Raw genomic sequence first — 25,081 nt, forward strand, 5'->3', positions numbered from 1 at the left:
CCCATCAGCCTACTCCCTCTCCCCCCTCCAAATTTTCCTGGCAGTCTAAGCAAGCCACCAGTGATTCCTAGTCCACTATCGGTGGATGTACTTTGCAGAAGACATATCACCATGGACTGTGTTCTCTTTTAACTTCGTTCCACAGGGCGGTAAAGGAGACAACAGACTCCACTCCTTCCCACAGGCTACAGCAACACTAAAGTTAAAGCGGTCTAGGTGGATAATCCTTACTAAAGAAGACAGCAAGTTTGATTGCTGCCAGAGAAATGCCTAAAATTTAAAGAAAACATTTTAGAGTGAAGATTAATTGGCTTTGTATAGCTACAGTGTAGAAGTTTAAGATTTACAGGGCTAAGGAATAATTCAAATAAGTACCTTCTATACTCGTTCATTAGTCTGTTAATTTATAAGCTGACCCCTCCCTCAAGATAGTTAGGTAAAAATAGCTGACCCTGTATTTCAGGGGTTGGAAAACTTTGGCTCCTCCCATTGGTTGTGAACAGCAAACTGTGGCCATGGAGCTGAGGGGCTCCAGGTAAACAAAATGACATATTAGATATTCAGTGATTCCATAGAATTCGGGGTAGACCTGTTTATAAGCTGACCCCCACTCTTCAATGCATCATTTTATCAAATATTCAGCTTATGAATGAGTATATACAGAAATTACAAAAGTAACATGTATTGTACTGTGGACATAATCAAACCACTTTAGAAGTAGGCAGTTCTTTTTTTTGTCTGTGGGAATATTAAAGTTGTAAAATTACAATTTAAACAAGTCAGATGTAAATTATGGTTTATACATAACCTTTGATTAATTTTCATATTGGTATTACAGTAATGCTGAGACACCAGTTAGGCTCTCTTGCGCTGAGGTGTGCAAATGTATAAGGAACAGTAAATGAGCTGGTACGCCTTCAGTTAAATACAAGATAGGTTCATTAGTCAGTTCTGCCTCGTGGTAGATTGTGGAATGGTTTGCACCAACTATTCAGGATTTGTGACTAGACACTTAACTCACAGTATTCTCTTCCTTGACTGAAGCCTTATAAAGGGAGTACACACTTTTGATAGTGAATACCTTTGTTCACATGTGACTAGATTAAAATTAATCTTTCCCTAAACAAGACAACTAGCATGAATTTTTATAGAAGAGCCCTCCTTCCTTCCCCCCCAAAAAAGGAGATAAACATTAACCAAAACTATTGAGAAGCCTAACAATTATTTATTCATGCTTTGTAGCCTTTACTAAGGGCATGTCTACAGTTACCTCCAGAGCATCAATCTAGCAGGGGTCAATTTATCATGTCTAGTGAAGATGCGATAAATCGACTGCTAAGCACTCTCCCATTGACTCAGGTACTCCACTGGAGCAAGAAGCGTAGGTGGAGTTGATAGGGAAGCACCAGCAGTTGACCTATCACAGTGAAGACACTGGTAAGTAGCTCTCAATACATCGACTTCAGCTATGCTATTTTTGTAGCTGAAGTTGCATAATTTAGACTGACTTAGCTCACCCACCCCCCAGCATAGACCAAGCCTCAGTTACAGCCTGCAAACAATGCAGTACCAGTTACACACCACAGAAAGACCTTGTTAGAGCAGCTATTTCAGCCTGTAGCTGTTTGAATGAAGTTCAAATGAAGTGTTATGGGGAAGACTTTAGTTCCAAATAGCAGCTACTCTATACCTTACTTACTTAAGTTTAGCTACATGTAGAGTAATACAGGCATGAAACAAAACTGCTACTGGTATTAAGTGGCAAATTATTGGTCTCATTTTCATTTACTATAAGATAGCTGCAGTGTTTAAACAACTGATGCTTTTAAAAACGAGATTTTTACAGTACTGTCTGAAGATTTAAGCTAGTTCACTTTTCTCAAACTGTTTTTAGAATTATTTAGAAATCAGTCTACAAAGAAATGTTTCATAAGGGAGATGCCTCGGGGCTTAAGAGGAGGGTAGTTCTACCCACGCAAAAACAAAGTATGTGGGCATTAAATAGGACTGCTCTTGAAGGATGTGTGAATGACTGATGTGGCATCTTATTCATAATGAAAATTAAGTTGCTCTGAATCAAGAAGTGAGTCACAGGTAATGGCATCCAAAAAGACAATGCAGCTCAGAGAAAGGGCTAGGAGTTTAAGTACAATCACTAGAGAAGATTCTGGGACTGTCAAACTTGGTATTACTGGACAGTTCTTAGGTCTGTTATTTCCCATTTCAGTCTCATGCTTGCTTCCTGAACTATGGCCAGATTAAAAAACTGCAAAAATATATTTAATCTTACACAGCTTTCTATAGTTCCTATTTTAGAACAGAATATATGTAAATATATTAACAGTATACAGGACAGGCCCAAGAAAGAAAATAACAGAATGCCACTAGCTGTCACCTTCAGCCCCCCAACTAAAACCGCTCCAGCGCATCATCAAATATCTACAACCTACCCTAAAAGATGATCCCTCACTCTCACAGATCTTGGGAGACAGACCTGTCCTCGCTTACAGCCAGCTCCCCAACCTGAAGCAAATACTCACCAGCAACCACACACCATAGAACAAAAACACTAACCCAGGAACCTATCCTTGCAACAAAGCCCAATGCCAACTCTGTCCACATATCTATTCAAGTGACACCATCATAGGACCTAATCCCATCAACCATGCCATCAGGGGCTCATTCACCTGCACTTCTACAATGTGATATGCCATCATGTGCCAGCACTGCCCCTCTGCCATGTACATTGGTCAAACCGGACAGTCTCTATGCAAAAGAATAAGTGGACACAAATCTGACATCAGGAATCATAACATTCAAAAACCAGTAGTAGAACACTTCAACCTTTCTGGCCACTCATTAACAGATTTAAAGGTGGCAATTTTGCAACAGAAAAACTTCAAAAACAGACTCCAACGAGAAACTGCTGAACTTGAATTAATATGCAAACTAGATGCTATCAATTTAGGCTTAAAGAGAGACTGGGAATGGCTGAGCGATTACACACATTGAATCTATTTCCCCATGTTAAGTATCCTCACACCCTCTTGTCAAACTGTCTTAAATGTATTATCTTGATTATCACTACAAAAGTTTTTTTCCCTCCTGCTGACAACTCATCTTAATTAGCCTCTTAGGGTTGGTAGGGCAACTCCCACCTTTTTAAGTTCTCTGTATGTATTTTTTTTTATATATATATATATATCCTCACTATATGTTCCATTTTATGCATCCGATGAAGTGGGCTGTAGCCCACAAAAGCTTATGCTCAAATACATTTGTTAGTCTCTAAGGTACCACAAATACTCCTGTTCTTTATACTAGCAGTGCTTTTCTTCCTAAAGGATCATTACATTATCTATAACTAACTTTTGTGGGGAGCAGCTCATCCCCAGCTGAACATTACACAAGTTTAAGGACTTAACTGTGTAAAGGTGGGAGAGGGGTACAACCTGAGTATTTAGCAATCTACTTAATTGAAGGCACAAAAATAGTCCCATTTAAATCAATAGTACTCTCATACTTCAGAACTTTGTTGGATCGTAGCCTGAGGGCTCACCCCTTGGAGGATTGAATTCAAAATCAAAGTAAAAAATGCTGAGCTAGATTTGGGACCTGGAGTAACTTGAATAAAGAGAGTGGAGTGACCTCAGATTTACACCAGTGTAACAGATTAGAATCTGACCTACTGTATTTAACTGAAGCTGCAAGAATTTAGGGAACCAGAATGCTTAATTGGGAATTTGGACAAGACCTAAGGCTTAACATTCATCTAATTAAGGAAACAGTTACAGTCTTCAATGAGCGCAAGAGCTACTTGTGGTGAGTGAGTTGCAGAAAGAGGGCTTTAGTGAGGTCCGTTAGTACCACAAGCTGTTACCCTGAACTGCTTCTGAAAAGCTCTTCAAGAAGGACTGATCCTGTACTTATGAATAGTCCCACTGCAGTCAGTAAGGGTTTGCAGCTGTGGATCTACCTCCTTTCAATAATAGTTAGCTTGTTTTTGTGAAAAAATATTTATTACCTCAGGCCTTTTCCAGCTCTATGGGCCTTGTACAATGCAGTTTCATTTTGATCTTTTTTAAAAAAACTTGTTCCCATAAGCTCTCTTTATTTAGCTGGGCCTGTTGAATAGTTTCAGCTGTTGGGAATCAAAGTGGTTGCTTTGTTGAGGCCCTGCAGCAACATCATTCCCAGCAGACTGGAGAGTGAGCATTAAAGAGATTACTCAATTCTGTATGAGGGATAATCTTCCTAGACATGTCCCCACTAGCCTCAGCCTGATTTTGTATACAATTTTTAGTTACTTTAGTGCCCCCTCCCACCCACCCCCCAAAAATAGTATGAAAATCCTTTAGTTTCCTTTTTGGATAACTCAAACATGTAAGCTATATTCTATCAGTTTCCAAAACAAATTCACTCTTAAGCTGAGGCAGAAAAAAGGTCATGAGTTAAATTCAGCATTCAGACCTTAAAAGTACTTAACCTATTGTAGGATTAGGACCAGAGTGCATTTTAACTGGCTGTATCCAAATTGCCACACACAAAAAAGCAGCTAGCTGCATTTCTGTCATTGGTAAAGTGTTATGAATATTTATAGTAGCATGATAAAGGAACTATGAAAAACAAGTGCAGATTATCAGATCTGTAGGCTTATAAGAATCCTACCTTATAATGTTTACTTCATTATCCAATTCATTAATTTAACCTCCTGTTTTTGAAAGCCCAAATAATATGAAGTTATGGTTGAGATTCAAATGCATGAAAGTCATGGGGGTCACACATACAAATATGTAAAGTGATGTAAATAGGGCCTTATGTAGTTCACAGCCATGGAATATGCTGCAAAAAATTGTGCTCTAGAATCTGAGTTTTCATTTTAACAAGTATTTATAGCCTCATGGGTGCAAAGAAAGCCTTGAAAATATAAGTGAAGTGTAAACTGAGGTAAATAAGTCTCCACACAGCCTGAAACAATAGCTCTGAGGCATGAACTATTGATCTCCATGATTAATAGTAATCTCAAAAGATATTAAGCCTAAAACCAAAGTTATAATTTAGGCCCCAATTCAGAAAAGCATCCCTAATTCAGGACAATTAAACATGCTTTAGTGCTATCTTGAATAGGAATGCTTTCCTGAATTGCGGGGCTCAAAACCCAACATTAAGTATTTCTCTACTGCTCATTTCAACAGAAACGTTTAACTAGATATGCTTACCTCAAAATACCTCAGTCTACTACAACCTGAAAACAAAGTATGGACCGCACAAAAGAAATTGAGTATCAAAATAATTTACAAAGCGTTACTCTGTATTGATTTGTAGACTTTCCTTTTTAATTCAACAAAACCCTCAATTTTTAAGTTCACCTGAATTTCCTGAGGACTGCAGAATCCAGGTCCAGTTTGCCACACAACTCAGAGGGCCTTGGATTAGTGCTAAAACAATCAAGATCAGTACATGAGTCAGTTAAATTGATTTAACTGATTCTGAGTGGCTGGAAGAGAAGGGTGCATAAAGAAAAGCAACTAATTGGAGGGTATAAGGTATAGAAGTGCCTACTTTGATTTACACTTCTGGTCCTTCAGTGTGCATACTATTCCAACATAAACCATTACAACAATTTTTGTTGAGGTTCTTTGAACTCTAATAGACTCACTTATCTTGCACACTACCTCTGAATTTGGCATATGAAACTCAAAGTTCTGTTCCCTACAGTGATTGTTAACTTGGCCATACTGCACAAGTATTAAGGTGTAAATTCAGCAGTATACATAGAATATTAATTTAAAGGCATGAACCCATTGAAGCTATAGAGAGATGCCCATTGGCAGTAATTGGCATAGTGCAACAGTTATGCTTGTTGCAAATAGAAGTTTGAGATTTTAAATGGACATAAGAAAATCCAACCATAATATCATATGGCAGCTTTCTTGCACTGGATTGTGTAGAGTAGCTTGTGCATAAGATTAGAACAGACATGGAAAGAGTTACTGAACCAAGTATTCAAGTATCCTTGTTTTCATTATGACTGGAATGTTTGGAAAACGACAGGTAGAGTTCCTAATGGAGGCTACCTCAATACTCAGCATCAAATTTGTAGTTTTCCAGTTGGGTAAGAAAAAGAAAGCCTTGAGATAAATCCCAGTTTTCTTGAAATACTGTTTAATAGTTTTTCCCTAACATAATGCGCACACAACAGTATGTTGTCAATTTAAAAAAATATTTAATGCTGCCAAAAACGTGTAAAAATACAGTAAAAATGGCAGTACAAAGTATTTTCTAGTTTATTTCTTTTACATCTTTCTACAATTAATACAGGCATTATAAAAAACACAGAAGACAGCAAGTTATTTTGTTTTGCAAAGTAGCATGCTGGTGGTGTTCTTCATCCCCTGGATGTAGTTTACGTTGTAAACAGATAATTATGAGGCCTTCTTAGTATTTATCAGACCTCACTTTTGTTCCCGGAGAGGGGTTCATATCTTGCCTTGCATGTCAATAGTTTGCAATTTATATAGATGCAGAATATTCACAAGTCTTGGAGGTTTAGATGTCAGTCAGTCAGTCTCGGCCTACGACATACAACGCAAAACAAAGTCACCAATTCAGTAAAGACTAAAAATCAATACAGACTAAGGGCTTGGAAGTCACTATAAATTGTAAAGCAAACCCCAAAACTGATAATTTGTTCCAATTTTTCACATTCGTTTCTCAGACTAATTACTCCATTACTATCAGTAGTAAAACTGTTTGAAATGCCAAATCTTTTTCGGAAGAGATACTACAGATAAGGCAAATGCACGTTGGAGATCCCCAGTCCAGCAGCCCATACCTAACTTTAAGCATGTGAACAGTCCCATTGACTGCAGTGGGACTCCATGAGTATTTTGCTGGACCAGGACCTAATAACTGCTTTTTGAAATCTGAAGGCCAGTCCTGTTTTAGAAGTTACAGTTCAAAGCAAAGTGACATTCCAAGTCTAAATTCTCTTGTCCCAATGAGGGAATTCCAAAATAACATTTTTAATAAAGCAAAGCTTATATGACCAGAAACAAATTAAAAGAACCAACATTCGTAAATCCACACTGATTTCTTCCAGAGCACAGTAATCTTTCCTTAAAGTTAACTGACCGCATGTTAAAAAGATTTTTTCACATATCAGGCCTTTTAATGCAAATAAAGACTCAGACAGATGAAATAGTTTGAACACATTTATTTTTAGTACACAAGAGTGAGACTGAGCTGAAGCCAGTTAAAAACAGCTTTAAAAGGCAGGAAGACTCTCACACAATTATAACTTTGCCAAATTCCACCCTGTAGTTTAAATCACTTGACCACAATGACAATTTTCCCCATGAGTTACCTCAATCGATTTACATAAGTTTCTTGTGCAGTCATCCAAAAATCTGACATTTAAGTCTAATAAATGAAAAGGTACATTAATGTTGTTGGCCTCTATTATACTTCAAGGCTTTTTCATACCCACCCCAATCACACACTTGCCTTTTTTTTATTGTCTATTTGCACTAGGCTGTATATTTTTAAACTACTATATTAAAATAAAAATACATCAGTTAATGAAATGGAACAAGTAATGTTCCAAAAGCTTAAGTTTCATTTGCAAATTAAATTTCCCTAAAATGCACCTGTAATTTCTCCAAATCTTTACTTTAGACTGTATTTAATTACTGCTATTGGATAACTCCTGCTCAACAAGTAGTGGGGAAAATATTTAAAAGATCAAGGGGCACTCAACACAGTAAGTGGTGCCATTGCAAACAATAGATTTCCCATGCCAGAAAAATATAATTGAATAGAAAACCAAAAGGACTAATTCCAATCCTTATAAAACTAGAATGTGCTACTTATAACTGAAATTCAGGTGTTTGTTGGTAAAAGGTGAATGAAATTTGTATGAAGCTAATCATCTGAATGTCAGCTTTAAAGTGATCTAATTAAAAAAATAAGTTCTACTATGCTCCAATTATTCTGGAAAACAATACATGTAGGGGAAAAGAGGATCACAGTCAAGATTTGAATCAGAAGCTCAACAGCATTTCAGAACTAGTGCGCCAATCAGGATTTAATATCTCAGAAGTGAAGACTGTTGTCTCATGTTCTCTTTTGACTTAACTGCCATAAAAACAACAAAGTATGCATAGCCTAGATTTTGTAACAACCACCTTCCTGTAAAGTGCTATGAACTAAAGACAAAAGAGGAAATCCTAACCCCACTAAAAAGTCAGTGGGCTTTTGCCATTGATTTTAAATGGAACTAGGATTTTACACCAGGTTCCTTCCTGGAATGTGATAAAAGGCTTAATTCTTTAAGCTTCTTTCCCAACCTTATACTGCAGCAGATCGGAGTTTAACATTTTTTTGCCTGTCACTGGTGTGATCCTTAAAAATTGTTACAGATGTCTTCACACCTGGTTGTTAATGATGCAGCCAAGCCAACCAAACACAGCTTCCCCATAAATTACCAAATTCATTTACAAATGCTACTTTGTGGTGTGAAAAGGAGTGAACACAATGTGAGCATACATGAACGTTCCCAAGAGACCAAGAAAGTCTTCTTGGGGTCTGGGCAATGCAGGAGACAGAGTTTAGATGGAGTCAGGTAAAAAAATTCAAATGAGGGTGTTCAAAGATGCATTTAGAGCTTGTCATCAGAGGAAAGCAGAAAATGCTTGGAAAAATCCTGCTGCTGAGTCGGGAGATAAATGGAGACTTGCAATTTCAGAGAAAGGGATATTATCTATCTTGGAGATTTTTTTTTTCTTAACTGTTTTCCTTTAAGCACTTTAGGATTTGAAGATCTTATTTCACTTTTATAATAGTACTTCATGGCACAACATACATTTTCCCATAAATAAAACCCAGCCGTTTGTAAGACACTTTACAACAGAAAAGAAATATGGGAAGATTGAGGAGTAAGATATATGATGGAAAGACTAATGCACTCTCTTTAGGCTGGGGGTTGATTAGAGTTAGAACAGCTGAAGGTTAAAAAAAAAAAAAAAAAAAAAAAAAAAAGAGAGATATTTGGTGGGACAATACCTTCCTAAACACAAAATCTGCACTCTCTCCCCGATTGCTTACCGTCTTGTTACAACAAGTAACCAAATTTACTATTTCTGCCAAAGCAATTACTAAATCTTGGCTCTGCCATGGTTCCAGTACAAGTTGCCATCTTGTTTTAATGGCAGTCTTACAGAAACACAGCTCTGAATACTGTAAGACTCTACCACCTGAAGTCTCATTCTTTTACTAACACCGGGGAATTACACATTTTACTCCTATTCACACTATCTGGAGGTACCTATGTAAATCTATTGCACATCCATGAAACACTCCTCAAAAGTGTATGTTGTTCAGTCATCTAGTTGCACTACAAAGAAATAGCAACTCAGTTTAGGTCCCATGTTTAACCTCTTGCTACTGAGCTTGCAGGTGGCTGGAGACCTCTCAAAGTGCTTTATTAAGAAGATCACAGTATCATTATCCCCATTTTACACATTTGGAAACTGAGGCAGTGAGGTACAGTGATCTGTCCAAGGTCACCCAGCAGTCCAGTGGCAGAGCCATGAATAGAACTCAAGTCTCCTGAACTCTGATCCACTAGGCCACACAGCCTTCCTCCTTAGATGAGAATGATTTGGACAGCTACATACAGACTCCATTGTATAGGTTGCTTAAGGGAAAGGAAGTTAACAATGGAGCTGGGAAAAGAGCTATTAGATACACTTTTTCATATAAACAGTGAAAAGTTTATGATCCATCTCAAACTGATCCAAAAGGTAAATAAGTACTTCCTTCATCTACTATTCCTGATGAAGTGGCCAACTACTGTGTTTACTATGGTGATAGGCAACTTAAAAAGTACCTTAAATAGATCTGGCATCCTTAAGACTTTGTCACAGTTCATAAAATGTTATCAAATAGTTGATAATATTCATCTATATTCTGTAGCTAATGCTTTCAATTACTTTTGAAACAAGTTTTTCACAAAAGTTCAATCAGTTTTAAGTTGACTTCAATGTGCCATTATTGATGGGTGATAGATTTTTATTATTACACGGAATAAAACTCAAAAAAAAAAATCAATAAGATGAGACACAAAATATCACATTTCACATTTAATGGAATGTCAGAACGTTAACAAAACTAGAGCTTCAGACAGTAGCTGAAGTCTTAATACAACTTCCATTAATCAGTTTAACAATTTGCCTCTAAGTCTAGGGCTAGCAAACAGCTTTATAAAAAAAAAAAAAAAAAACCAAGCATTTTAAAGCTTTTTTAAATAAGGAAACTGCAAAAACAAAAAATAAATAAATAAAAGGAATGCAGCATGCAGAGTAGAAACTGAAAAGTGCTTCATCAGAACCCTAGCTGCTCATATCGAAAGTCTCAAAATCTTGAAATGTGGGGAATGGATGCACTGTGCACAAATTAGCCTTTACATTAAATTCCAAAATCAATTTTTTTTTTTTTTTGGTTAAATAAATTTGTACAAACTAAGCTTTTAAAAGTACAGTTAGCTACAAAAAGTAAGATTAAATATGCAGTTATAAAATATATTTATCCTGGGTCATAAGAATATAAAATGTTGATGCCTATGTCAATAGTACATTACACACATTTAAGGATAACTTCTTTGCATTAATAATGTAAATGATACCACACTGTTTATTGCTTATGTCAGGCATGTAAATTAAAACCCAGATAGCCGCGATAGTTAAATTTTCATGGCTCAGGGTCTATCTATCTAGATTCAGTGGAATACCATTTTTAAAAGTATATAAATACAGTTACACAAAGTTTGTACCTGTTTATTTAACAAACGAACAACTTTATTCTGGGTAGCAATTTGCCGTTTGGTTTCAGAAGTACCTGCTGTGAAAGTCCTGAGATGCTGACTGATCAGTTTACATCACTTATCTAGTTTGTGTCTAAACTACTGCACCGATTTTAGGTGTAAGGAGTTTGCTGCTGAAAGTCAAACTCCCTAATGATTGACTTGCAGCAAGATTAGCTGCTACCGTAGACAGGCTCACAGTGCAAATAAGTTTTTACTTACAAGGAATGTTCTTGAAAATACAGTTTCCAGCAAGAATAAGCTCCAACTAAAATGACTGTACCAAACCCAATCTTAGTGAGAATAGGTTTCCAATATAACCACCTTTTTCTTTTTCTTTCAGTCTCACTTAGCTTCTGTTTCATCTGGTGCACCTTCTGGGCTGTGTGAGCTTTTCTATCCTCTCGCAGCCGTTTCCGAACAGTACTAAAAGAGAGAAAAAACTAAGTTGTGGAATAGAAGTAATTCCTCAAGAGATTAGGAGAAACCCCCTCAACCCAACCTAACACACAGAATAGTTAACCAATTTGTGCCGTTTAGGACTAAAACAATGAAGGAGGGAATGTCGATGAGAATGGTCTTTACTCTGTGCTACTCTAATTACCTGAACAGTTTCATTAACATTATTAAAGGTTCCAAGTCAAACATCAGGAACTTAGGAAACACCAGAGTTGCAACCTTAATTCTGCCCCCTCTTACCTATGCATGATAATCTTAATGACATGATCACATTTTCCCCCGCACAGAACTCTGGCTTCATTCAGTGACTGAGGTTTTTCTGTATTTTGTATGTATATGTATTTTTCTATATTAAATATATAGAATGTACAAAAAAGCGCACGTTGAGGGTAACTTCACTGAAGAGGTTACTCAGCCTCTTTCTTGATTGTTGCCTGCAACCCTCCTATCCACACACACAAAACCCTCATGAGTTTAGTGGTACTTTCAGTCTGGGCTGGCTGGCACATCTGAGGCTGCAGGCTAAAACCAGAGTGACGCTTTCCCTCAGACTGATAACCCACACACTTTCCAGTAAGGACACAGGCTAAATCACTTGATGCCGATAGTCCTCCATTGCCTTCCCACAATTCCCCAGGTACCTAAAACAACAAACAAGTTCTCCCACAACTCACTGGCAAAGATCAGAGCAGCTCAGTTTATTGCAACAGAAAGAACCATGGGACATGATCCCACAGGTCTTAGCAATACACAGTGCCGAGTGCAGAACCAGTGAGGACACAGTAACTCAAGTAGGACTTTGTTCTGTGGCCGCTCACACCAGAAGTAAGCTAACCAGGGTGCTCAACCTCAGGTTTTGATCACCTGAGTTAACAAGGATACAGTGAAAACACACCCACACGCAACTTGTACCTTCAATCCACAGCAAACCTCCTACTGATAATGGGAAGTTGGTACAAAGATTGAGGATAAAATATGGCCCTTGTGTAGTCCAGTTTGCAGAGTTATTGAACAGCAACAGCTCCCACTCACTACAGTTGGGCCTATTAGTGTGTACTACTTCTGAAACTCGTACCATAAACGTTTATTTAGAAAAATTAGCATTGCATTTACCACTGTGGTGAAAAACTGATGCGATGTACTTGTAGGACCACTACTATTTCTGCTCTTTGCAAGCCAAGCAATCATCTGATTTGTGCATCTGATTGTGATATCATGTGATGAAACCTCCAAGAATACATGCAACCAAAACTGGCAACCCTATGGCAAAACTGCCGTTTGTACTGACATAGTAAAACCGCCCCCCATAAATTAAACAAGCTATCCTGATATAAATGCAATTTTGCTAGTATAGCTGTATCTACACTAGAAACTTCTGCCAGTACAGAGACACTGGTTAGGGGATCACACATTTTCACACCCTTGGCCAACACTGCTATTCTGGCAGAAGTCTGTATCTTGTATGTCGCTACAAGAGCTACAATGGCACACCTGCAGTGCTACAACTATGCTGCTGTAGCGCTTGTACCATAGACACTTAAGCCTAGGTTACACCTAAAACTCAGGTCAACCTAGCTACATCACCCAAGGCTGTGAAAAATTTCACACCCTGTATGAAGTAGTTAGGTTAACCTAACCCCTTCCATCAACCTAGCTACTGCCTCTCAGGTCTACACTAAACCCTTACTACAGTGACAGAAGGATTTTCTCTCATTGCCATAGTAAATCTACCCCCGCGAGAGGTGGTAGCTAGGTCAGCAGTGACCCAACTGCATCTATAGCATCGGTTATGTTGACCTAACTACTTCACACAGGTGTGTGAAATTTCTCACAGCCCAGAGCAATGTAACTATGTCGACCTAAGTTTCAAGACAAGACCAGGCCTTACACAGCCTTTTTATCTGAAAGTTTGAAGCCTTAACGAACAGTAAGCTCCAAAGTTAGCAACTCAATGAGATGGAAGGAGTAGTTCAGCCCTTTCAACTGTTGTTCTAGAGCAGTGGTTCCCAAACTTTAACAGCCCGCAAACCCCTTTCTCCAAATTGTGAAATCTCATGAACCCCCTCCTAAAAATGAATATTTCCAGGGTTTTCCTAAGTGTGATGGATGCGCTTGCTTTGCTCTGCATAGCTCTTTGAAGTCCGGAACCTTTGGAGAAAGATAAAGTCTCAGGTCTGGTTCAGCATCAAGTCTGTTTCTGTATTTCGTTTTCAGATGTGCATACGAGGAAAATGCTTTCTTGCACAAGTATGTTTTTGAAAATGATAACAAAACTGCAGCAGCTTTTTCTGCCAGAAGGGGGTACTCGTTTCTTAAACTCAGCCAAAAGTTGATCAATGACAGATTTCTGAAACTCCTTTTCAGTTCGTAATCACAGGAGATCTCAATCAATTTCTCTTTTTCCTCCGTGTTCAATATCTGTGTTGAGAAAGTGGTATCATCAAAAGGGTTGCGAATCCGGTCATTATCGCCTGATATAGATGGAAAGTAATCCCTGAAAGTTGTGCAAAGTCCTTTTAGGTGTGCAGTTATATTGGTTTTAGTGCACTGATCCAACTGAAGTTTATGTTCTGCCAGGAAGTCATGAAGATTACTGAAACACTCAGTTTGTTTTCCAAACAACTTTCCCAGAACTGCAACTTCTTTATCATGGATTCAACTCGGTCTTGCACATTGAAAACTGTTATATTGAGACCTTGAAGAGAAATTTAGGTCATTAATTCTTGAGAAAATATCTGCTAAATAAGCTAGGCTCTGTAGCCAGACATTATTTTCCATACAACTGGCAAGGTGGAAAGGGTGGCTGTTGAAAACAAACTAGGATTTCCGTTCTAAGCTCAAACAAGCACACCAGGTTTTTGCCCCATGAGAGCCATCTAACTTCAGTATGGGTCAACAGACAATCGTGTATACTACCCATTTCTTCACAAAGTACGTGAAATATTCTGGAATTTGTTGGCCGTGATTTTATGAAATTCACCATTTTCACTGCATTGTGCACTTCCTGCAGTCCCTCAGGCATGCGTTCTGTTGCGAGGGCTTGTCTATGGATGCTGCAATGAGTCCAAGAGACTTTTGATGCAACCTTTTTTGTTCAAGCTACAAATCCAGGATACTTCCCCATCATTGATGTGGCCCCATCAGTGCAAATGCCTAGGCAACGAGACCAATCTATTTCCTTTTCTTGAAAATATGCATTAGTCAGATTGAAGATATCTTCTCCAGTTGTACGTTCTGCCAATGGTCGGCAAAACAACAAGTCTTCTTCAACCAGACCTTCATTCACATAACGTACAAACAGTAGCAAAATAGCTAGATTAGCTACATCAGTTAATTCATCCAACTGTATAGCATAATATGGACTATTTTTCACTCTGTACAATTATGGTCTCTACATTATTTGACATGTCATTAATTCTTCTTGACAACGTATTATTGGACAAAGGTACCATGTCAATCCTTTTTGCAGCCTTTTCTCCGAGCATGCAATGAACTACGTCTTTTATACATGGATCAATCAAGCTCTCTGCTATGGTATGGGCTTCTGATGCTTTTGCTACTCAGTAGCTCACGCGGTATGATACTTCAAGTGCATTTTCATTATCAGTACTTGCTTTGGATATAAAACTGGTAATGTCACTTTTCCTCTCAGCTAATTTTCGCTTGAAAAAAATCAACAGGCTTGTCGAGTTGTGCAGGATGCCTAGTTTCTAAATGGCGCCGAAGTAGAGAAGGTTTGAGGCAGCTGTTTGCTAGAACATCACCACAAATCACACACAGTGGTTTTGGACATTCTTGACCACCAATGCATGCAAAGCCATATTTTATATAATCATCGTCATATTTTCTTTTCTTTGGAAGTGACTTTCCAGGACCATCATGATCATTAGACGTAGATTTTCCACAGTGTGGACTTGAGGAAACACTAGCTGATTCTTGCGTCTTTACACTTTCCTTTTTCAGCCACTTATCCATTGAACTTGTGTACAAAAGTTCTAATAAAAACAACACTGAGAGACGCTAACAACCAAAACTAGAAAATGAGAAGATTCACTCAAATCTCACTGAAGCAAAACAGCACTCCAGAGAGAATGACAATTACAGAGGCACGTTAACACTGCTACACTGGCTACAACCTGCTTCCGGCTGGTTTGGCTCCCAAACAGCTTTCCTTCTGCCACAAGGTTTTCTCCCTAGGAGGGTGTCCTGCGAGGGACAAATTAGCTTGGACCACCCCCCACGTACAGCACTGCTCCTGCTCACTCTGCCCTCCATGCCAACTTCCCTTGTCTGACAAGGACAGGAGTCCGAGCTGCCACCTGCAGGTCTGGGGGTCTCAGCTGCCACCCTGCCCACCACAGGGCTCAGGCTACTGGCCCCGCACCAGGTCTGGGCTGCCGGATCCACACTCCCTGGGGCTCCTGCTGCTGGACCCCATTGACCGCCCCGGTCAACTGAGCTCCACTGAGCTTGTGCTGCAGGTCCCGCTGACCGCCGGGGCTCGGGCTGCTGGCCCCAACTGCCCGGCCCTGCTCTCCCTGAGGCTCGGGGCTGCCAGCCCCGCCGGAGCGCTGTTGTTCAGGCTGCCGGCTCCCCCACTGACGGGGGGCAGGGCTCGACCTGCCGGCCCCAACTGCCCGGCCCCGCTCTCCCTGGGGCTCAGGCTGCCGGCTCCCCCGCTGACAGGGGCAGGGCTCGGGCTGCCGGCCCCAACTGCACAGCCCTGCTCTCCCTGGGGCTCTGGTTGTCTGTCTTGCAACCGGGTCCCACCTGCTGCCTCCAATGCTGGGGTCCTCTGGCCGCCATTAATGAATTTTTTCTTGCGAACCCCTTTAACGTTCTGCGAACCCCAGTTTGGGAACCACTGTCCTAGAGTGTTTGCAGAATGACACTTTAAACCTCGTGCTGTAAGCCTTTCCGTTCCCAGACATCTTGTTATTTTCTCTTTTCTTCTTAAAGCCTACTTATTTAAAAGTACTGAACAGGGAATAACTAAAGTGGTATCAAAGATTGAATAAAATCATGTCTAACACAACTAACCATAATCCTGCAGATTATGAAGTGATTAGAAGCGGGCTCTACCTCCCTGAGGCTACTGAAGTCAAACTGGGAGCCGCCAGAGGTAAGCACTGCCTGGCCGGAGCCTGCACCCATCTTTCTCTGCCTCAGCCCTGAGCCCCCTCCCAGAGCCAGCACCCCAAACCCCCTTCCACACCCCAATCCCCTGCCCCAGGCCTGATCCCCCTCCTAAACCCAAACTCCTTCCCAGAGTCTGCACCCCGCACTCCCTCCTCCACCCCAACCCCCTAGCCCAGTCCTAAGCCCCTTCCAGCACGCAAACTCCCTCCCAGAGCTTGCACCCTGCACCCACTCCTGCACCCCAACCCTCTGCCCCAAGCTCAACCCTGATTAGACAGTTGGCAACCCCACTCCAGGATAAGAAGACTTGTATTAAAAAACAAAAACACACCAAGTAATTTTCCATGTTGCTTACCTTTCAATGTTTCCATCCATAGTATCTTGTACTTTAGTGGACAGTTCAGTATTTGTTTTCTCCCCCATTTGCTCCTGTTTTTCTAAGCCCACACTGTTCCCATTGTACTTCTCCGTATTTATTCTGGTTGGTTGTGGAGGAGACTGCTCAGAACTTGGTGCTTGGTCCTCCTTAGAAAGTTCCTTCCACCGTTTCTGAGAGTGAGAAAACACATTTTTGAATAATATTGCTCAAGATTCTGAGAGTTATATCTTTGAATAAAGCAGTCTTCCACAGAATGATCATATAAATAAAAATGTAAATTAAAAATTATATAAAAACTAATTTCTAGATAAAGATGTAAGCCACACAGTGATACCCTTATTTACACTGAATAGAGAACAAGTACACCCACCAGTCTTAGCTTCAGGTAACACTAAAACCAAGACTAATTTGGAGGGAAATTCGGTTGTTAGAAAACAACTAGAAGGTCAAGTATATAGCATAGAAATCTGTCCAGGATTAACAAAAATCTGCAAGTGAAAGTTATGGCTGTAAACTCATGGCAATGAAAAAGGTAAGGCTCTTGGGCAAGACAGAATACTTGCAGAGATCTATAAAAGTGGATCTGATTAAACAGATAACTATTGCCTTCTCTGTAATATCTAAGAGCAAGAAACAATACTACAACAATTAAAAAATGCTAAATCATTATTCAAGAAAAAGTATTAAAAGTGACAGTGGTGTAACTAGGTATCTTTTTACCGTTTGCAAGAGACAAAATATTGATAAGAGTTCTTCACAAGAGGTAACATCAGATGTGAAAAGTGTTTTTTTGATTAAACAGTCTCTGATATGAACTTTGCTGCTCTACAACTCCATGTAAATCCAAAACTTTTTGTTATCAGCCACTTTGGTCATAAACCTGTGGAAAATCCAGAGAACTGGATAAAATGTCCAAGATGACCTGACAACTAGAAGAAAGTACAGCTGTACACGTCCATATGAATACACAGTCCCTTTGGAATTTCCAATAGTTTTAAACAAGGGTACTTATTTTTTGGACTTCCTGGTAGCAATGTTTAATGAACTGGTATGCCTTACTCCTGGGACTACAGATTAGATTTCCCTCAGGAAAACAAGAGAGAGAGAGAGTGTGTGTGTGTGTCTCTCTCTCTCTCTGAAGTAGGAGTCCTTATTAGAAAACTACATATTGCAATCAGCATTCGTCGTCCTCTCAGAGGAAATCCTGCAGATTATGAAGTGATTAGAAAATTAACTGTGTATTGGTAACATTGCTATGGATTGTTGCCTGATGAGCTCAAAAGTGGATACTAAATGACTCCAGGACAGCTAAAATTCCATTTAAACACGTGTTTACCTAGCTACCTGTGTTTTATTTGCAGAGATAGAGCTCAAAATGCAAACAGTTTGCCAGGGAGTCTTGTCATTGGAAAAAGGAGAATTTATCCACCAAGAGTGAAGTTCTTATTCAGGCAAACTTTTACTAAATTGAGATACATAAGTGACAGTCACCAGTTAGAAACCTATATTAAAACAATTTCCCCCTCCTTCCCAAAAACCACAGCTTGAGAACACTGTGGATGTCAAAAATGGAGTTTATTGGATTTGATGGTGGAAATGCTTCCCTGCTCCACTCCCTGAAAAGGTCAGCTGCTAGCCCCACTTCTAAAACCTCAAAAAGTGCTCACATCCTGTGGCCCTGAAGTGATATGCAGGTGGTGAGCTGGCACAGTGCTTAAATATTTAAAGAAAATACAGTTACAGGTGATAGTATAGTCTTATATAAACATCGCAAGACAGGGACAAGGAAGGTGCCAGCAGATTAAAGGGGGAAAGCATTTTATTAAGTAAAGTTCACCAACCCACATCATGCATCTTCAGCAGGGTTTGAAACCTGAACCTTCAGCACTGCAGCACAGACTGCTACCACTTTAGCTACAGGACTAACTACATTAGCAGGAAGCAGCTAGCACCATGTGCTGAATCCAGGAGATGGTCATGGGGAGTATGGCACCCAGGCTCTTCAACCTACATCCCCAAAAGGTCCTGCCCCGCATGGAGCCCGCAGGGGAGTGGAGAGGAGATGGGATGCTGAGGCCATGTGCCAACTCTTCCCACCCTTCCCTCACTACTCTGGCAGCTTCCAGTACACTTTGTAAATACCCATGTGCTGTGTTGGCATCAGCAATCTCTTTACAATGTTCATGCCAGTTTCCCTGAGGGTCACAAGCAAGAGAAGGGAAATAGGAATTGAACAGTTCATTTTTCAGCCAAACTTAAATGGAATTTCATGGGATGAAGAAAAAGCACTTCTCTAGCCAAAGGGTTTTCTCCCTAGTGAATTTCAAAGGCCTGCTATAAACAGAAATGTTAGAGCTTTCCAGAAAGAGAGTCAGGCAACTACACAAAGGTTGAGACCAGCTTCCCCTATACTCATATTTACTGGAAGAATGCTTACACAGTAAGCTGTGTAATTAGATCTACGTGGGCAGCCCCTTGAGACTTCAGCATTACAAGTTTTGAGCATAAGACCTCAAAAACTGGAGACGTTAACGTAAGAGGAGTGGAGTTTGTCTTAACCTTTGCTAAGACTATGTCTACACCACCACTTATGTCGGTATAACTTATACTGCTCAGGGGTTTGCCACCCCGATAGCAACATAAGTTACGTCAACCTAAAGGTTGACATTGACAGTGCTAGGTCAGCAGGAGAGCTTCTCGCGCCGACATAGCTACCACCGCCTGCTGGGGGTGGATTAATGAAGTCGATGGGAGAGCTCTCTCCTGTCATCTTAGAGCAGCTACACGAGAGAACTTACAGCGGCGCAGTTGTAAGCTCTTTTGTGTAGCCATAGCCTAAGTTATTTCTCTCTAGTCCCAGAAAGGCTGTCTACACTAAAATGTTAAAGGTTTTTGTATGTATTGTTACAAATAATACCTAACCTGATTAGAGAAAAGTTCTCTAATCCTTTCCATTTAATATTTTCAGTTTAATGTATGCATGTGACAGCACTTTGTAAATAACCAGTTTCACTGTTGATGGAACATGCCCTACCCCAGCAACATCAAAGCTGAAACTGAAACTAAATGGACAGGCAGCAAGCAGGTGCATGTATAAAGAGAAAAGAACTAGGAAGAAACAGCCTGAGCACACATTCAGTGCTGTTACTCTTAAGTCTACCCAGAGATCCTTCTAAATAAATGAAAAGAAAAAAAAAAATCCATTGATCTTTTTTCAGAAGACACCAAAAATCCAAACACATTTTCATGCTTGGCTATTTAAAGGCGTTTTAAATAAAATTTCTGGATGTCAATTAAAACAATTCAAGTTGACACTGGGTTTCATCTGCATTCCAATTTAAAAAAAAAAAATCTTTAACAGAAGAAGAAAATCAAAATTTACCATTTGATAAGTTACACATCAAACCAAAGTATATCTGTATAGGATAAAATCAATGTCCATATTTCTATTCTGTTGTGCAAGTAACTTAAATCCCTCACATACAATAAATCAAGTAACAATTTCCTCCCATGCTATAGTTAAGCTAAACAAACATTTTTAAATAAATTGTGAAGAGCAGCAAGGAAAATTCAAATTAAAGCTGACATCTTCGTTTACTCAAAAGTTCATGAAGTTCTTAAATGCAAATGGGATCAATTATGTACCAGCATACTTTGCAATCACATTGAGACATGTCAAGGATGTGATATCACATCCTTAACGTTTACTTTTTACTTTTTCCTCTTAGAACATTCCATTCATTCCAAGACTGACAGAAAAACATTCAATACTTGTTAAGAATAGTACACTTTTCAAAAGTCTTAGCTCCCACATCTTAGGAAAAATGGAAGTAAGTTGTATACAACTGATAACCAAGAATAATTTTAAAAAATACTAATATCCAATAGTTATTCTAAATTTTGAAAGCTAGAGACTAATAGAGAATAAAATCTTGAGATTTAAAAAAAAAAAATTACACAAAAATATTCTCCAAAAGTTACATAAAGCTTACTCCAAAATTCACACATCATTTCAAAAGAAGATGGTAAAAAGTATGTATTGCTGCCAAAAGTTATTCTGAGAAATTGATACAATAGTCCATACATTTCTCAGGGCCTCAGGAAATGCACATGCTAAAAAGGAGGAATTTATGTGTCGGGGGGAAAAAACAAAACAAAAAAACTCTCAGACTATTCAGTAATTTGACTGTGACATTACTGAAATGTGAGGTATGGCCTTTGGTATACAAAGCAGCAAGATGTTCAGGAAGTAAACTCCAAGTTCTGCCAAAAGCAGCCTGCAGTAAATGACTGCTACTCCTAAGTGTGTCTCGTGGCTAAAATCATTAATGGTCTAAACAGTTAAGTATAGTCATAATGCTAGTCATAAGGCTGTGTCAGAATACAACCACCTAGTTCTTACATAGCGTAAGTGTGTACCTTGTACCTATTTGGTGTTTAGTGGTTGTGTAAAATTATTTATTTACACACAAGCACAGAATGCGTGTAGGATGGAAACATTTGACATGACAGCTAGCAAGAGCATAGCTGTAATAAACATGCTTTAAGTTATCTACATCTCCATCCACAACTTTTCCATTAAATACCCAATCGGTGAAAGCTACATTGAATTTGGCATCCTATTTCTGAAAGCGGAGTAGGTTTGTCAAGTTAATTTATACTTGTCTACAGTACGTTGTTTTTTCAGCAAGAGAAAAAAAGAACAACATGATCTACCATACAAAAAAAAAAAAAAGAGTTCTGTGTCTCCTTGACAAGACATCCTTGAGTGGTTGAAGCTATTGTAAGCGTTATTACCGGAAGGCACATTGAAAACAAAGTTTAGAACTAGTGACTTGTAAAACCTGAACCTTATGAACTGCATTAAATAAACCCAATTAAGCTCATCTAACTGGTTATACTGACTATAGCTGGTTAATGAAATAACAGTAAGAAAAATGTTACCTGATAGCAAACTTTAACCTTCAGCAGCAGAATATTTTATTAACAGACAAAGTACAGGTAATTCAGGGAGAAAAGATCCTTGTTCAATTTCACTTGGAAACATGACCTTTCTTTTGTTTTTTTAAAAAAGCTGAAGATACTGATTTAACCTTCCTTATGTTAGTACAGAGTATGCCTGCCATATATCACAGAGCAGGGTACTAAAACGTAGGATTAAAAATTTAGCTGAGACACAAAGCTGTTTAGGTATATTCAAGACACCCTTCAGTGCTTGATTAAGAGAAGTTTATCTGCTTAACCAATGCAGAAATGACATGTTTTAAAATAACTAAGAGAACATCAAATTGAATCACCCATTGATATTATAAACATTGCAAATTTGGATTTTTATAGTAGATTCAGTTTATTCTAAACATTTACCTGTATAGTTGAATCCCCCATGATAAATTTTGCTCCTTCAATTACAGCCATATATGAGAATCTTAGCTGGTCAGGCGTCTGAATAAGTCCCATGCGATACTTTCTCATATCCAATAATACTTGCTTAATATCCACAGAAGAAGGGTCTTTTTTTTCCATCTGTTTAAAAAAAAAAAAAAAGGTCTGGTTAATTATACTAAGAATTTTGACCTAATCTGTGAAAGTGGGACAATTGTTCTTTAAAAGTACCAAAAAATAAGGAAAATTTTTAACAGATATTTGAGTCACACAATTTCTACTGTATACATTCACCTTTTTACATTTCTGTTATAACTGTATGAGAAACTAACATCTGAAACTGATTTCTAAGTTTATTTCTCAAGAGAAAAATCACTTAAAATACTTTTATATAAACACAAAAAGGTATGTTAAAATACAACTGGAGATTAGTTGAAATCACAAACGCCAATATGCTAGTAATAATTAAAGCCCTGAGTCTTAATACACTTCTGCGTGCCTAACTTTACTCATGAATGTGTTTACGTTGCAGGATTGGGGCACAGTAGTTCAGAGTACTACAACTTGGTGCTTAGTTAAAAAGACAGACACATTCAATAGGATGATGGGATAATGTGGGCAGAAGAACGAGTGGACCAAACCATTTGCAAATTTGGGGCATAACACAGACTGGCTAATACCATTATAAACATACTTTGAAAAACAGTGCAGTATGTATTACTTGCTATATGTCCAGTAACTGAACTAATGATTATGTCCTATTAAAAGTAATTTCCCCCCAAAAGAATCAGGAACACTAATCTGATAGATAGACAATGTTTTGCAATAGCAATAGTGGCTTTTCTCTCAGAGTGTTTAGCTTTATATAAACACTTCAGATTTAATTTAAATTTTTTTTAAGTTACAGGAATATTAGAAGAACCAAAAAACTCAACAAGCTTCATTCTGTTGCACCATTTTTCTATCTATACTGCTGTTTCCTTCAAGTTTTGTAAAAATTAGAAAGCAAATTCCACTTCTAGACAGACTTTGATCAAACAAGTTTCAGATAACAGTGAAGAGCTAAGGGCAAAGTTACAAATCTCTGAAAATAAGGTCTATAAAAGACTAAGGCACATTAAGATCACCAGTTTGAAAACAAGTCTCTATTGTGAAGAACTTCTACTCATCCCACATTTGTGGAAAAATATACATTTTCATACATTTATTTAAGCCATCAGAATAAGTGTCAGAGAAACGAAGTAGCTTCCACAGGGTCTTCATTTACCTTCACAAATGTGTGGCTTATTTACAGATATCTGATTTGTAAAGAATGTTCATCAAAAAGCTCAAATATAAACCAAAAGCCACCACAGAAACACTTACCAGGACAAGACAGGTGTCTACTAATGAAAATGTGCCAGAGCGTCCTATCCCTGCACTACAGTGAATTACGGCAGGTCCATGTTCCGGACTCAGCGAACCAGATTCTCTGACTTTAAACAAGAAGTTGAGGAATGAAGCTGGGGACTCAGGGACTCCAAAATCTGGCCACGTAGTATAGTGATAATGAGATATCATCCTGGACTCACCACTCTAAAAACGAAAAAAAAATACAAAACAAAAAAAATGAACAAAAAGGGTACCTCTGCTTTTGGATAATTATTTTTTTGAGACTTGTCCATCAGTCTAGGCCAAGAGCTACTCAATATTTTAAACCTCTCCGTCAGGTTGACACAAACTGCTTGCTTAAAATTTGCAACCTTAGATTGTTCCCAACAAAAAGTTGGCACTATGACACTTCAAGCACTAGGTCGTTATTTGTGACCGACACCTTAGTTATATTTTGTTTTTCATTTTAAAAGCCATACTAAGGTATCTACTGAGATCCCATTCCCCCACACCCTAACATTACTAAAATTCTAACATTAGTACTTTTCCCCTAAAATTTCCCTCTAACTACTACTAGTGCAGCTCAACTAATGCCAACAGTGAGAGCATCAGTATGGACAGGGCTAGCTCCAGCAGACTGCCAGCATTTTAAGCTGCATGTTGTTTATCCCTGCTCTGAGCAGGGGTGGGCAACATTGTGTTTAAATTGCCAGTAGCTGCTGGAACCTTGTCCACACTAGCACTGCCACTAATGGTAGCAACAGTGGGAAAATTTATGGAAAAGTCCTACTGTAGGCAGGGCTTAAAGAGGCCCATATGTCAGAAAACCTTAGACTTCACTTCTGCTGGAGACAGTCAACCTTGTTATAGATATAAAAAGTGGATGGAAAGGCTATTGGGATTATGCAATGTTTTCCTCCTTCCTTGACTGAGCTCTATGCCAACACACCTCCCAAATGCATTAACCCCAGAGAGCTTCAGGAACCAGCTTTGACTACATGTCCACTAGACTCACTAAGACCTAGCTGTTCAAGCTACAGGGTTTGTTTGTTTACTTTGAGGTGGTTTAATTATGGCTATTTAGGATTTTGGAATCTCAAGAAATCAATCTCAGTACCAAGCATCTGTTTTTCCAATACTTTTCTCTAAACTTCCCCAATGTAAGCATCTTATTTCTATGTTTTCTTAAAATGATAGCTAGACCTCTATACATAAAGTGAATAGTTAAAAAGATTTAATAAGATTCCATTAAAGCTGAAGTATTTTTCTTTAGGTCAATGACAAAATAAATTGTTTCCATTTTGCAGGACACTAGAGAGATCCTCTCCTGGTCAGTCCATTGCAAGTTTTTATGAAGTGCAGATTTACTCGAAAGTGACTTGAAATAGCATTATTCAGTTCATGTTTATTGTGTCGCAAGAACATTTGTTCTGGAAACAAGTTCTTCCACGGTTACAGCTTTTGCTTTTCCCCTCATTTAGGGCCCGATG

At 38.7% G+C, this 25,081-nt stretch overlaps 1 protein-coding gene across 3 annotated transcripts in view; it reads right to left on the minus strand.

The window, feature by feature from the left end:
* Window positions 1–6,210: 6,210 nt before the first annotated feature.
* PTPN2 (protein tyrosine phosphatase non-receptor type 2) overlaps window positions 6,211–25,081 on the minus strand; it is a 60,637-nt gene continuing 41,766 nt past the window's right edge. The window contains exons 6-10 of one of the 3 annotated variants that reach the window (XM_065398704.1): window positions 23,586–23,795; window positions 22,203–22,361; window positions 16,815–17,008; window positions 11,186–11,287; window positions 6,211–6,575 (exon numbers count right to left, since the gene is read on the minus strand). In XM_065398704.1, the coding sequence (XP_065254776.1) occupies window positions 6,557–6,575; window positions 11,186–11,287; window positions 16,815–17,008; window positions 22,203–22,361; window positions 23,586–23,795 (684 nt within the window). In that variant the 3' untranslated portion in view covers window positions 6,211–6,556. Of the gene's footprint in view, window positions 6,576–10,277; window positions 11,288–16,814; window positions 17,009–22,202; window positions 22,362–23,585; window positions 23,796–25,081 lie in introns of those variants that run through there. The other 2 variants (XM_065398703.1, XM_065398705.1) reach the window with 2 other exon arrangements.

The sequence above is a fragment of the Emys orbicularis genome, chromosome 2 (genome assembly GCF_028017835.1).
Source record: "Emys orbicularis isolate rEmyOrb1 chromosome 2, rEmyOrb1.hap1, whole genome shotgun sequence".
Taxonomy (NCBI): Eukaryota; Metazoa; Chordata; order Testudines; family Emydidae; genus Emys; species Emys orbicularis.